This window comes from Styela clava, chromosome 2 (genome assembly GCF_964204865.1).
Source record: "Styela clava chromosome 2, kaStyClav1.hap1.2, whole genome shotgun sequence".
Classification (NCBI taxonomy): Eukaryota; Metazoa; Chordata; class Ascidiacea; order Stolidobranchia; family Styelidae; genus Styela; species Styela clava.
Genome location: NC_135251.1, coordinates 22141557 through 22153901, shown reverse-complemented (window position 1 = coordinate 22153901; position 12345 = coordinate 22141557). Strand labels below are relative to the sequence as shown.

The window sequence follows — 12345 nt, the reverse complement described above, 5'->3', positions numbered from 1 at the left end:
ATCAATATAAAGAGACATTTTAAATTCTCGTATCGGACATTGGTTAAATATCTTGAGCAACAAAAAAAAATCATTATTCGCTGAAAAAGCTGGCTTTTTCAACGAGTGGCGTCATTGCACCCCTGCTCTAGTCCATTTAACTATATACAATTTTGTTTAGCTTTGACGTGTACCACAAACTTGATGGTATTTATCAACGGAGGTCCATCATGCGCAGGTGTTAAACCTTTTGGCGGCCAATGTACTTTGGAATGTAATAAGGGGTATTACATGACTGGAATAGGTACAGCAACTTGTGTTGACCAACAGCCAAACAAGGACAATAATCCTGTAGGATGGTGGGATTTCGGAGACAGTTCTTGTGAAGGTACTTTCAAAACACATATCCACTATTTTTTCGATTAACCCGCGACGAAAAGATAGTTACTACAGCAGGTGAACGTGTATACCCAAATTTACCTCATAGCAAATTATACCCTTACTTGGACGACATTTGAACTCATTGAAATCACTACATTGTCAAGGATGTGTACATGAATACTGTAGACACCTAACGAAATAGTACTGTTTGACCTATGTCAAAAATTGTGCAACTTATTCAAAAACCAAAGCTCAATGAACGTCAAGGAAACTCACTAAAGAATTGAGTAACAATATAAAAATAATACATTGTCTGAAATTATGCATAAAAATAAATATTTCTTCAGTGCCGAGGTGACAATAAAACATTAGGAAATATATACTTGACGCGGAATTTGAAGAAGACAGTGCAAATGTAATCATTATTAAAGATTTGAAAGAAAATAACCGTCACAAAGGCTAATGTGGAATACGATTATTACCTGAAATGATTATAAAGCGTGTTAATCGTAACCATATGATGATAATTTGATATTAAATATAATACCAATCTATCACCGATATTGTGGATACCTATTTACGATACTGATACATCTGCATACTTCATTGTAGATGTAGAAAAAGGTTTAATTTGATTTCTTATTGGCCAAGGAGTTACGAAATAGGTTACGCAGAACTGTTAGGTTTGTTTGTACATTTTGATTTTGAATAAATTTGCAAATCTTATTTTCAGCTATCATTTGTTCTAATCCTCCTACATTTGCTAATGGATACCCATTTTCATCGTGTGTTGGAGATGAAATATTTAAGGAAACTTGTGATTTAAAATGTGATCAAGGCTACTATATGTCAGGAAATGGAATTGCGACTTGCGAGGACGCAACGACAGCAGGCGACAATGCAATAGGTATATGGGATACAAGCGGAAGCTCGTGTAAAGGTGAAATTTTTTCAATAAAGTCGAAATTTACTAGACACTCAGTAGACATATGGGCCGTTTTGTTATTGAACACGTTTAGTGGACATAACGATCGTTTTGTTGTTATGTTGTTCTTGTTCTTGTTGTTCTTTGACACTTTTTGGACACCTAGTCAAAATAATAAAAAATCGCTTTTCTCTTTGTACACTAGACCAATTGCTTTGAAATTTTTAGTGGTTGAAGATGAAATTTTTCTCCAGAAGGCTATCACTTTCATTTATTTCAAATATTTCTGTTAGCTCTGTGAGATTTGTTTTTGTTTGCTATGACGTCACCAAATGTTCTGAGGTCATCGGACGCCATTTTGTGTCCTACTGTGCTGTTTCGCTTGGCGTGAATACATTTGTAGACTGTGATCTGACGGTACGGTAAACCGTACTGTAATGAGAACAGACGTGTCGATATATTTGGGCGTAGCTCCCTCGTTATGTTATTGTTGATATTCTTCTTCTTGAACATCTTTTCTCTCTAGCTTCTGAATCAATTTCTTTGAAATTTCCAGTGAGATTGTTGTTTTTGCTAGAAGGGTAATATTTTGTTCACTTGAATTTCTGCGGGCTCTATGGGATTCGTTTTTCACGTTGAAGTTTTGTGCGATGACGTCATTGAATTAAAAAATTGCGCACCGTGTGGCGGTTGCGCGTTTGCATTCAGTGATATTTTTTGGTGAGGAGGACTACCGGAACTGTAAAAGATCCGATAAAACTTCGTTTTGACCTTCGTATCAATATATTCGAGCATTGCTCTCTTGTTTACTTCAAGATTCTAAACTTCATTGGAAATTCGGTATGTTTCCGGGACTCGTGTTGTATTCCAGAATGCTATATATATTATACCACAACATGCCACAACTACAATCACAGTCATGTCGAACCATTCATTTTTTGTGCACAAGAAAAGAAGCTTTGTCCTTTTCCGTATGTACTTCAGTTACCGGAAAATTGTTACCCACCTTTTTAGGTTGGCTATGTTCGCTGTCTGTTTATGGTCAGTGGGTAGACTCTAGATAAAAAAGGTTTATGCAAAATTTTACAAAACCTCCAGTCATATAAAATTTACTATACCTCTCTTACACACGTACGTTGTTTTGTGTCTCAAATACGTCAATAATTGGTTTTTCCTCCCGGACTTGAGCGCCCAGAGTGAAAAACTCGTTATTTTGCGATCATCGGTGACGAGACGCTTCATATAATATTAGAATGAATCTGTGACTGAAAATAAGAGAGTAGTTACTAAAACCGAGGACGGTGTTATAAAATATCATCACCGTAACTTTTGTTTTCGGATTCCGCGACAGATAAAAATTTGGATATCGTGAATCTACGAAGTTTACCAATTAAATTGCTCTGCTGGAAGCTATATCACAATTACCGATGTAAAATAATTGTTTATGCCCACGTTGTGCCTTCTTACCAATTCTTGAATTACCGTCGGGTCCGCACTCGACTTTTTATCGGATTATGATGATCGGACAGGTTTACCACGTATGTTCAAGTCCGCAGATTGCCGTGATATTTAACTGTATAATTGATTTTTTTATTTTGTCGTAGGTCGACGCAATCTCGAGTTACGCCGAGCACAATTAAATCAATATAAAGAGACATTTTAAATTCTCGTATTGGACATTGGTTGAATATCTTGAGCAACATCAAAAAGCATTGTTCGCTGAAAAAGCTGGCTTTTTCAACGAGTGGCGTCATTGCACCCCTGTTCTAGTCCATCTAACTGTATACAATTTTGTTTAGCTCTGACGTGTACCACAAACTTGATGGTATTTATCAACGGAGGTCCTACATGCGCAGGTGTTAAACCTTTTGGTGGCCAATGTACTTTGGAATGTAATAAGGGGTATTACATGACTGGAATAGGTACAGCAACTTGTATTGACCAACAGCCAAACCAGGACAATACTATAGGAAAGTGGGATTTCGGAGACAGTTCTTGTGAAGGTACTTTCAAAACACATATCCACTATTTTTTCGATTAACCCGCGACGAAAAGATACTTACTACAGCAGGTGAACCTGTATACCCAAATTTACCTCATAGCAAATTATACCCTTACTCGGACGAAATTGAACTCAATAAAATCACTACATTGTCAAGGATGTGTACATGAATACTGTAGACACCTAACGAAATAGTACTGTTTGACCTATGTCACAAATTGTGCAACGTATTCAAAAACCAAAGCTCAATGAACGTCAAGGAAACTCACTAAAGAATTGAGTAACGATTAAAAAATAATAAATTGTCTGAAATTATGCATAAAAATAAATATTTCTTCAGTGCCGAGGTGACACTGAAACATTAGGAAATATATACTTGACGCGAAATTTGAAGAAGACAGTGCAAGTGTAATCATTATCAAAGATTTGAAAGAAAATGACCGTCACATAGGCTAATGTGGGATACGATTATTACCTGAAATGATTATAAAGCGTGGTAATCGTAACCAGATGATGACAATTTGATAATAAAAATAATACCAATCTATCACCGATATTGTGGATACCTATTTACGATACTGATACTTCATTGTAGACGTGAAAAAAAGGTTTAATTTTGCTTTCTTATTGGCCAAGGAGTTACGCAATCGATTACGCAGAACTGTTACGTTTGTTTGTACATTTTGATTTTGAATAAATTTGCAAATCTTATTTTCAGCTGTCATTTGTTCTAATCCTCCTACATTTGCTAATGGATACCCCTCTTCATCGTGTGTTGGAGATGAAATATTTAAGGAAACTTGTGATTTAAAATGTGATCAAGGCTACTATATGTCAGGAAATGGAATTGCGACTTGCGAGGACGCAACGACAGCAGACGACAATGCAATAGGTATATGGGATACAAGCGGAAGCTCGTGTAAAGGTGAAATTTTTGCAATGAAGTCGAAATTTACTAGACACTCAGTAGAGCTATGGGCCATTTTGTTATTGGACACGTTTAGTGGACAATACGATCGCGTTGTTGGTATGTTGTTCTTGTTCTTGTTGTTCTTTGACACGTTTTGGACACCTAGTGGTAATATTAAAAAACCGCTTTTCTCTTTGATCACTGGACCGATTGCTTTGAAATTTTTAGTGGTTGAAGATGAAATTTTTCTCCAGAAGGGTATTACTTTTATTTATTTCAAAGATTTCTGTTAGCTCTGTGAGATTTGTTTTTGTTTGCTATGACTTCATCAAATATTCTGAGGTCATCGGACGCCATTTTGTGTCCTACTGTATTGCTTCGCTTGGTGTGAATACATTTGTAGACTGTGATCTGACGATACGGTAAACAGTACTGTACTGCGAACAGACGTGTCCCTATATTTGGGCGTAGCTCCCTTGTTATGTTATTGTTGATATTCTTCTTCTTGAACATCTTTTCTCTCTAGCTTCTAAATCAATTTCTTTGAAATTCTCAGTGAGATTGTTGTTTTTGCTAAAAGGGTAATATTTTATTCACTCGAATTTCTGTGGGCTCTATGGGATTCGTTTTTAGCGTTGAAGTTTTGTGCGATGACGTCATTGAATTAAAAAATTGCGCATCGTGTGGCGGTTGCGCGTTTGCATTCAGTGATATTTTTTGGTAAGGAGGACTACCGGAACTGTAAAAGATCCGATAAAATTTCGTTTTGACCTTTGTATCAATATATTCGAGCATTGCTCTCTTGTTTACTTCAAAATTCTAAACTTTATTGGAAACTCAGTATGTTTCCTGGACTCGTGTTGTATTCCAGAATGCTATCTATATTATACCACAACATGCCACAATTACAATCACAGTCATGTCAAACCATTCATTTTTTATGCAGAAGAAAAGAAGCTTTGTCCTTTTCCGTATGCACTTCAGTTACCGGAAAATTGTTACCCACTTTATTAGGTTGGCTATGTTCTCTGTCTGTTTATGGTCAGTGGGTAGACTCTAGATAAAAAAGGTTTATGCAAAACTTTCCAAAACCTCCAGTGATATAAAATTTACTATACCTCTCTTACACACGTCCGTTGTTTTGTGTCTCGAATACGTCAATAATTGTTTTTCCGCCCGGACTTGTGCGTCCACAGTGGAAAACTCGTTATTTTGCAATCATCGGTGACGAGACGCTTCATATAATGATAGAATGAATCTGTGACTGGAAATAAGAGAGTAGTACTAAAACTGAAGACGGTGTTATAAAATATCATCACCGTAACTTTTGTTTTCGGATTCCGCGACAGTTAAAATTTGGATATCGTGAATCGCCGATGTTTACCAATTAAATTGCTCTGCTGGAAGCTTTATCACAATTACCGATGTGAAATAATTATTTATGCCCACGTTGTGCCTTCTTACCAATTCTTGAATTACCGTCGGGGCCGCACTCGACTTTTTATCGGATTATGATGATCGGACAGGTTTACCACGTATGTTCAAGTCCGCAGATTGCCGTGATATTTAACTGTATAATTGATTTTTTTATTTTGTCGTAGTTCGACGCAATCTCGAGTTACGCCGAGCACAATTAAATCAATGTAAAGAGACATTTTAAATTCTCGTATCGGACATTGGTTAAGTATCTTGAGCAACATAAAAAATCATTATTCGCTGAAAAAGCTGGCTTTTTCAACGAGTGGCGTCATTGCATCCCTGCTCTAGTCCATCTAACTATATACAATTTTGTTTAGCTCTGACGTGTACCACAAACTTGATGGTATTTATCAACGGAGGTCAATCATGCGCAGGTATTAAACCTTTTGGTGGCCAATGTACTTTGGAATGTAATAAGGGGTATTACATGACTGGAATAGGTACAGCAACTTGTATTGACCAACAGCCAAACCAGGACAATGCTATAGGAAAGTGGGATTTCGGAGACAGTTCTTGTGAAGGTACTTTCAAAACACATATCCACTATTTTTTCGATTAACCCGCGACGAAAAGATACTTACTACAACAGGTGAACCTGTATACCCAAATTTACCTCATAGCAAATTATACTCGGACGAAATTGAACTCATTAAAATTACTACATTGTCAAGGATGTGTACATGAATACTGTAGACACCTAACGAAATAGTACTGTTTGACCTATGTCACAAATTGTGCAACGTATTCAAAAACCAAAGCTCAATGAACGTCAAGGAAACTCACTAAAGAATTGAGTAACGATTAAAAAATAATAAATTGTCTGAAATTATGCATAAAAATAAATATTTCTTCAGTGCCGAGGTGACACTGAAACATTAGGAAATATATACTTGACGCGAAATTTGAAGAAGACAGTGCAAGTGTAATCATTATCAAAGATTTGAAAGAAAATGACCGTCACAAAGGCTAATGTCAATGTGGGATACGATTATTACCTGAAATGATTATAAAGCGTGGTAATCGTAACCAGATGATGACAATTTGATATTAAAAATAATACCAATCTATCACCGATATTGTGGATACCTATTTACGATACTGATACTTCATTGTAGACGTGAAAAAAAGGTTCAATTTTGCTTTCCTATTGGCCAAGGAGTTACGCAATAGGTTACGCAGAACTGTTACGTGTGTTTGTACATTTTGATTTTGAATAAATTTGCAAATCTTATTTTCAGCTGTCATTTGTTCTAATCCTCCTACATTTGCTAATGGATACCCCTCTTCATCGTGTGTTGGAGATGAAATATTTAAGGAAACTTGTGATTTAAAATGTGATCAAGGCTACTATATGTTAGGAAATGGAATTGCGACTTGCGAGGACGCAACGACAGCAGACGACAATGCAATAGGTATATGGGATACAAGCGGAAGCTCGTGTAAAGGTGAAATTTTTGCAATGAAATCGAAATTTGCTAGACTCTCAGTAGAGCTATGGGCCATTTTGGTATTGGACACGTTTAGTGGACATAACGATCGCTTTGTTGGTATGTTGTTCTTGTTCTTGTTGTTCTTTGACACGTTTTGGACACCTAGTGGAAATATTAAAAAAATGCTTTTCTCTTTGATCACTGGACCAATTGCTTTGAAATTTTTAGTGGTTGAAGATGAAATTTTTCTCCAGAAGGCTATTACTTTTATTTATTTCAAAGATTTCTGTTAGCTCTGTGAGATTTGTTTTTGTTTGCTATGACGTCACCAAATGTTCTGAGGTCATCGGACGCCATTTTGTGTCCTACTGTACTGCTTCGCTTGGTGTGAATACATTTGTAGACTGTGATCTGACGATACGGTAAACCGTACTGTACTGCGACCAGACGTGTCCATATATTTGGGCGTAGATCCCTTGTTATGTTATTGTTGATATTCTTCTTCTTGAACATCTTTTCTCTCTAGCTTCTGAATCAATTTCTTTGAAATTCCCAGTGAGATTGTTGTTTTTGCTAGAAGGGTAATATTTTATTCACTCGAATTTCGGTGGGCTCTATGGGATTCGATTTTCACGTTGAAGTTTTGTGCGATGACGTCATTGAATTCAAAAATTGCGCACCGTGTGGCGGTTGCGCGTTTGCATTCAGTGATATTTTTTGGTAAGGAGGACTACCGGAACTGTAAAAGATTCGATAAAACTTCGTTTTGACCTTCGTATCAATATATTCGAGCATTGCTCTCTTGTTTACTTTAAGATTCTAAACTTTATTGGAAACTCAGTATGTTTCCGGGACTCGTGTTGTATTCCAGAATGCTATCTATATTATACCACAACATTCCACAACTACAATCACAGTCATGTCGAACCATTCATTTTTTGTGCAGAAGAAAAGAAACTTTGTCCCTTTCCGTATGCACTTCAGTTATCGGAAAATTGTTACCCACCTTATTAGGTTGGCTATGTTCTCTGTCTGCTTATGGTCAGTGGGTACACTCTAGAGTCTAGATAAAAAAAAAGGTTTATGCAAAATTTTCCAGATCCTCCAGTCATATAAAATTTACTATACATCAAATCTGTTTTCCTGGTCCTGTTGAATTACGGTATATAAAATACGGTGACAAAAGTAATGAAGCAATAGGCCTAACGTACGGGTATGCAATACATCACAGAAGACTGCCGCGTAGCAGTGTTCACGACTAACGAATCCCATATAGAATACAGAAATTTCTGCAATGAATAGAAAATAATAGAGCTTTTCTAGCGAAAAATACAATTTTCAACCACTGAATTTTACAAATCAATTGATCCAGTAGTTCATGAGAATAAACGATTCTATATAACGTTAGGAAGAAAAATACCTATAATCAGAAGAGGAACAAGAGAGCTATGCTCAAATATATGGACACTTAGAATAAAACGAAATATATTATCATCACTTCACCGAAAACCATAGGGTACCCTACGCCTTCGGTACCGGTACGGAATCCTGCACGAATCTGAACAGTGAAAAAGCTACATGGATATGGTAACTGACTTACTAGTACATGGGTATAAATAACGGTACCGGGACCATCATATCTCTTCCATGTCCTCTGGTAATGATCTATTCTTCTTCATCCAATTTCAACGTGAATTGAAATACCAAGTGATCCGAGTCACTTCTCCATTACGGTACCAGGCCAAAATTGGAAGAAAATATCGATTCCCCGATAATCATATGTGGTACGGTAACTTACCAGTATCTGATATTCGTTCGCGGAACAGTTCTTCCTTGTCATATAAGACCTCAATTCATTCCCTCTTATCAAAAAAAAAGAAGATAAGCTACAAAATTTACGTTGTTTACATCAGAACTGTAACGAAAAGATGAGAGCGTAATTCCCAGAGGTAGCGTAAGGTCAGACGGCCTTTTCAGTACCTGTTGATGTACTGTAGGCCTGCTATTCGATCGTGGAAAGGTTCTTCTCTGGCATATAAAAACTTAATTTATAACCTCAGTGGAATTGCGCTTATTTAGTGACAGATTCAAAAAATTTAACAATTTGATAATAATAATACAATAATTATAAAACTAATTATCTAATCAAATAGTACCTCGACAATCGGAGCTGTCGACAATCCATTCTCCAATACCGGGAGTTGTTTCCTCGCAAGTTACAGCAGCGGCTCCTAACTGATAATATCCTTCATTACATTTGACTGGGCATTCACACCCGACTGTCGTATTAGCACAACTCGCAGAAGGCCGTCCATTCTCGATTACTGGGTCAGATAAACAAATAATAGCTGAAATATGTGTAAAAAAAAAAAGAATTTGAATTTATAACTCAAGTAACTACGAGATTATAACCTTCATAATAAGCTTGCTATACTAAGGAATGACACATAGGTTAGATCTAACTGTATAAAACTTTCTCATAACCGAAGAACTAACTTTGAAGAAACGTTTTTTTTTTTTTTGATAAAATTTTATAGGTCGTCTTTGATCGGCAATAAAATGTTTTTTGAAAATACTTAAACTGCAAAAGGGTTTTCATTTCCCATTCAAACAAGTTCTAAGGAGAAGGATGTGAATAGGGAAGGTATAATATATTTTGTTGAAGCAAAGCTGCTTGCTATAAAGGGGAACGGGTATGGTGGATAAATTGAAACGAAACACTGGGTATCTCGGAAAGGTGTTATATATACAAGAGAACAATGCTCTAATATATGGACACGAAGATCAAATAACTCTCCATATTCCTGAATGAAATTTATCAGATGTCATATAGCAAGGCTCCCCTGAATTCAAATAACAGCAAAAGTTTAGTTGCAATTCAAAAACTAAATAAAAGTATCAGTCTTCTAGCGAATTTGCCATATTAAAATTAAAAATTTGAAATTGATTGTTCCATTAGTTGCGAAGAAAGGTAACGACAACAACAGTCCCAAGCATTCGAACAAGGCTAACAGAAACAACAACAATTCAGCAAAATAATCCACATGTCAGCCCACTTCGTGTTCAATAATTGTAAAAGCCTATATGAGACAAAATAAAAGACAACCTTGAATTCTTCCGCTGAACAACTTTGTTATAAATATCACGAGAATGAAAAGTCTTGCTGAAAGTACATTGTTGCTGTGCATCATCTTATTCCTTTGTCACTTTAACTGTTTAATACATTTAAAGTCATACATGGTAATCTGAAATACGCTGTTTTATTTCAATATCTTATTACCGGTAATTTGTCGTTTTCGTTGAATAACGATATCAAATAAAAAATAACGAATGATTTCACATTCAAGTTTATGCATTTATGGGTATTGTTTTGTCTTATCTACGTATACTTAAGTATACGTTTGGCAGGGGGTTTCGTGGCATGACTCGAAAAAATTAATGAGTAAGCGGTCCATGTTTAATTAACTGTTTCAAGTCTAATTTTTTTTCATTTTAAATAAACCAAGCATTCGGGAACTATTTTAGTCATTTTTAAATTTTGCAGCTATAATGATGAAAACAATATTTTTTGAATTAAAATTTAAAGGCAGTTGATGAAGCTTTGGTATAATAAGTAGCCAAATTATCTGCTCATAATATTTCTTTCCTATTGCTGCCAACACAAGACAGTATATTCGTCGTTCATTTGTAAAAATGATTTTCAGGTAAACCGAAACCTTTTTATTCTAAGAATTCATCGATATCCTTCCCCACTTGCATCTTGCCACCCACATATACCTAATCTGTTTGCTTCAAGAATATTATTTTTCAGAACATGCCAACAAATCACACTGGATCAACAACAAGAAATCAACAACAAGATGATAAATAAGCAATACAGATTTTAAAACATCTTTTGATTGTGGTTACGACATAAGTGAATATACTCTTATAAATAAATACAATCGTGATGTACACAGCAACCCCGCTAATCTACTTGTCGTACGTAAACGATTAAGCTGCTGGTGAATGAGGAATACGAGTGAAAGAATACAAATATTACTTGAAATAATCAATTACAAAGTGTTTGATCCTTAGTTTTATGTTTTAGTGTGAAGTTTTCTTATTTAACAGCGTCGTGTTGGAAAATCTTTAGATGCGAGATTTGATCTTACAATGTTAAGCACGCCAACTACGCCCCCTAAACATCTCGTTTAGCTATGATGTAAATGCGATATATAAATTGCGTAAATATTGCAAAAATCTGAACATAGCGACTAAAAATAAGGCACGAAGCATCTAATAAAGACAGTATATGCATTTGTTCATCATTGGCGACATATCCTTTTCTTTGTACAACCATAATTTCCAGAAATTACTTTCACTTTTAGTGTTTGTTAGACAAACAATCTAATCCTTACCACGATGAGTATGTCAGTTAGGAAATACGATAATTTAAACAAAAATGAAGCAAAATCAATATCTCTGGAAGATATTATATTTGCTCTGCAATAACATTGGGGTGCATAGCCGCGACAAAGCAGGCACGAGACGCTTCTAAGGCTTCACCGTATGTATCTTTTAGACCTCAAAAAACTAAACAATTGTGAAGTCAAATAGCACCCACTTAAGCTGAAGCAGCTAAGAATTCCCGAATACATAGTGTTTCAAAACAAAAACACAAATAAATATGAAACCATTGCGAACAAAGTATTGACACAAAATTGTCATTTTGAATGAGGATATTTGCTGCTTATTTTGAAAGCAGTGAATCGTAATCTGGCGTTTAATTCATAAACATTCAAACTCTAAACTCCAATAATACATCATTACTTATCGATTTTAATCGGTAAGTATGTTGATAGGTATTTGTCTATCTGTCTGTATGTCTGTTAGATGCACGCGATATCTCACGAAAGCAAGATTGAACCTGCTCCATTTTGCATGTGCATTCATCATATGTCGTACCAGAAGCCTATTGATTTTGGGCGAATTATGTCGTATAATTAGCGAGGTATTAATTAACTAATGATGGGACACAAGGTGTCACTATGGAGTAAGAGCGCTGTTTTGAAGAGTCCCCTAACTTTCGATCGATAAGTCTTCGGTCTCCGATCGATATTCTCGTTTTTAACTTATCGTTCTTTCGCTTTTGATCATTTTCAAATTTATTTCACGCTTATGATGTACACCACCAAGTCCAACGCGAGAAAGATATGACGATGAAAACTTTCGGTTTTGTACCAAACCTTACTAGAGG

At 35.8% G+C, this 12345-nt stretch overlaps 2 protein-coding genes across 3 annotated transcripts; both read left to right on the top strand.

Moving 5' to 3' along the window:
- The first annotated feature begins 270 nt into the window (after nt 1–270).
- Nucleotides 271–5211, top strand: LOC144432068 (E-selectin-like). The gene is made up of 5 exons (XM_078120102.1): nt 271–367; nt 1094–1300; nt 3085–3288; nt 4006–4212; nt 5144–5211. Exons 1-5 carry the CDS (start codon nt 271–273, stop codon nt 5209–5211), a joined length of 783 nt encoding a protein of 260 aa, XP_077976228.1.
- An 862-nt stretch (nt 5212–6073) lies between these two features.
- On the top strand, nt 6074–11046 carry LOC144431469 (E-selectin-like). 2 transcript variants are annotated; one of them, XM_078119637.1, is made up of 3 exons: nt 6074–6197; nt 6915–7121; nt 10918–11046. In XM_078119637.1, exons 1-3 carry the CDS (start codon nt 6104–6106, stop codon nt 10968–10970), a joined length of 354 nt encoding a protein of 117 aa, XP_077975763.1. In that variant the 5' UTR covers nt 6074–6103; the 3' UTR covers nt 10971–11046. The 2 variants fall into 2 exon arrangements, with proteins under 2 accessions (XP_077975763.1, XP_077975761.1); XM_078119635.1 differs by lacking the exon at nt 10918–11046 and having other exon boundaries at nt 6915–7468.
- Nucleotides 11047–12345: the final 1299 nt, after the last annotated feature.